Consider the following 287-nt stretch of genomic DNA (forward strand, 5'->3'; position numbering starts at 1 on the left):
CCTGCTTTCGCCCGCCCTGGCCTCTGCTCCCGTCGGTCCGCTGGTCGGTCCGGCAGACCAGCCCGCGCTCCGGCTCGCAGCCCCGGCTCCCCGGCCGCCGCAGGGACCAGCCCACCAGACCCTGCCTGGCGCTCGTCGGCCCCGCCGAACCCCGCGGTTGATGACACCTGGCGGAGGCGAGCATGGAGGGGGACGGCTCAGACGCGCCGGTGAGTGGGGCCGGGGCGCCTGGGTCGCTTCCCTCGGCGCTCAGTGGGCGGGAGCCGCTCCTTCCCTGGAGCGGAGGC

At 77.0% G+C, this 287-nt stretch overlaps 1 protein-coding gene across 2 annotated transcripts in view; it reads left to right on the forward strand.

Annotated features, from left to right (window-relative positions):
- The first annotated feature begins 6 nt into the window (after nucleotides 1–6).
- The window catches only part of TRIM36 (tripartite motif containing 36), a 33,501-nt gene continuing 33,220 nt past the window's right edge, over nucleotides 7–287 (forward strand). For both annotated transcript variants that reach the window (XM_015558455.1, XM_006755278.2), the window contains exon 1: nucleotides 7–209. In XM_015558455.1, coding sequence (XP_015413941.1) covers nucleotides 183–209 — 27 coding nt within the window. In that variant the 5' untranslated portion in view covers nucleotides 7–182. The remainder of the gene's footprint in view (nucleotides 210–287) is intronic.

This window comes from Myotis davidii, unplaced genomic scaffold (assembly GCF_000327345.1).
Source record: "Myotis davidii unplaced genomic scaffold, ASM32734v1 scaffold130, whole genome shotgun sequence".
Taxonomy (NCBI): domain Eukaryota; kingdom Metazoa; phylum Chordata; class Mammalia; order Chiroptera; family Vespertilionidae; genus Myotis; species Myotis davidii.